The sequence below is a fragment of the Belonocnema kinseyi genome, chromosome 4, assembly GCF_010883055.1.
Source record: "Belonocnema kinseyi isolate 2016_QV_RU_SX_M_011 chromosome 4, B_treatae_v1, whole genome shotgun sequence".
NCBI lineage: Eukaryota > Metazoa > Arthropoda > Insecta > Hymenoptera > Cynipidae > Belonocnema > Belonocnema kinseyi.
The window spans coordinates 75,095,253-75,097,419 of record NC_046660.1 but is presented as its reverse complement, the minus strand read 5'-3'; the positions used below and the strand labels follow the sequence as shown (position 1 = coordinate 75,097,419).

General features: G+C 34.1%; 1 protein-coding gene across 1 annotated transcript in view; it reads right to left on the bottom strand.

Moving 5' to 3' along the window:
- The window catches only part of LOC117171960, a 48,838-nt gene that overhangs the window by 20,468 nt on the left and 26,203 nt on the right, over positions 1-2,167 (bottom strand). The window contains exon 2 of the mRNA XM_033359648.1: positions 1,813-2,102. Coding sequence (XP_033215539.1) covers positions 1,813-2,048 — 236 coding nt within the window. The 5' untranslated portion in view covers positions 2,049-2,102. The remainder of the gene's footprint in view (positions 1-1,812; positions 2,103-2,167) is intronic.

Below are 2,167 nucleotides of genomic sequence, written 5' to 3'. Positions count from 1 at the left end.
TGGGAAAGAAATCGTTTAAGATGGTTCGGACACGTTGAGAGAATGCCAAACGAACGACTAACGAAACAAGTGTATCAAGGTAAAGTAAATGACAGCGTGTCCGGGGTAGACCGCGGAAAGAATGGGTAGAATGTGTGAATAAGACCCTAGTTAGAAGAGACATAAGAAGTCACAGAAACACGAGAGCCTGCATGAAAAATATATGGACATAAAAGAAGCTAGAGAAGTATGCCAGGACAGGAAAGTATGGCGGCAAATAGTTAATAAACAGAGTGTCAGTAGAGTGAATGACGCCTGAAACAGACACCTTGGCTATTAATGGACCCAAGTGGGGAACCTTACTAAACGACTTCGTGAGGTTCTTCGCTTGGGGTGATTGCTAGAGAGATTGATAAGCAACCTGGGTCGGAGCAGTGTTGCGGAACGAACGTGTTATTTACTTAAGTAGCACGAGAATTCTGGATCAATCTGAAAAATCTCTATCCCTTCCACACACTACTCCTTTCCCCTGCCGATTGAGTCACGCCTACCCCGAAAGGGAAATGGCTTAATGGTGTAATAATAATAATATTTCTTACAAATTTTGTATGCTAAGTAATTTTAAACAAGTTAATTAAAAGCGTCTTTCTTTCGCTATTAATATATTTTAGACAATCCCATTTTTCAAATTTTTAGAGTGAACTTTAGAGAATGGATTTAAAGAGAGAGAGAGAGAGTGTGTGTGAGAGAGAAGGGGAGAGGTGAGAGAGAGAGAGACTACAGTACGAGAATTTTCATTTACTATGGTATTTTTTAATGAAACTTTCTTTTTACTTTATTTCTCAAAACAAGATTAATTTTTTGTTTTAATTTTTTCTTTTTAACATTAAAATATATTCAAGGCATTTTTCCATTTTTTAGAAAATGAAAACCTGAATTTTCTTAAAATTTTGTTGTCTCCATACGAAGATGGTGCTTACGCCTTTTTTTCGTTTTATCCTTCAACTTATGCAAGTATATTAATACCGTAAAAATTAACTTATGTAGTCGTAAATGATACAAAATACTATTTGATGGAACAAAATTGATCTTTTTCTTATGAACTTTGATCTAACGTAATTTGAGAAAAGGTTAATTAATTGGTCAGTAAAGCTGCGAATCAGATTTCTTGACGATGAAGAATATGTAAGCCTTTTTAAGTACCGCAATAATAAACGAATATTTCCAATAGTTTACAACAATTAAATGGTACTTAAACGTTTTAATTTTTGTTTGGTGAATTGTTTAATTTTCTTTAATTTGCTTTCTTTTAAGCACCAATTTTGGCCTATATTTCTTGAAGATTTCATTAAAATGAATATAATTTATTTCTGATTTTACTTCCCTTTGATCAGGCCAGCATTTAAATTTCGAAAGCGAATGTCATTCTACTGACCATTTTCTTCTTTTCTTTGGAAAAGAGGCGAAAGAATAATTTTATTAGTAGGATCAAAGTGGAAATAATTAAAAAATTGTGAATACAATATTTTTTATATACTTGTCAAAGCCATTTTTGAATTAAATTTTAATAATTTTCTTGACTGAAATGTCAAGTCGAGTTTGATTTTTCTTGTTTTAACGTTCGATAAAAATGATGGAACTTGAATTTTATTATCAAGCATCGCATATATTTAGAGTTTGCTAAGGGGATGAAGAAAGCTGGTATTTGTGAACAGTGCTGCCATCCTTGATGGAAAAGGGAGAGAGCTTGCAAGTGAGACGGGAACGCTTATACCATGGGTCGATCAACCCTCCTGTCCAAAATTAGAGTCGGTACAGAAAGGTTTAAAGTACCTTCTATCAATTTGCAGAACTCTTCCGAAGTTGCAGGGACCTTGTTCACCGACTTTGTAACATCGACCATCAGGCCAATAGATAAGATCCCCCTTACAATATTTCTGCATTAACTGTATGTACTCGATTTGGTCGGGAAAGTAAACGTTTTCTTTATTAATTTCCTCTTGAAACGAACCCAAATCGATACAAAATAGCAGGAAAAACAGAAGAAGCAGCTTCAATGAAACCCGCATTTTTTGTAGTTTATGCTCCTTTAATGATGAGATCTCTTTAGGCGGTGGCTCTACCTGGAATATTATAATTTTGTATAAATTAGGAAATTGATTAGAAATGGGGTAGTACTTAAACTATT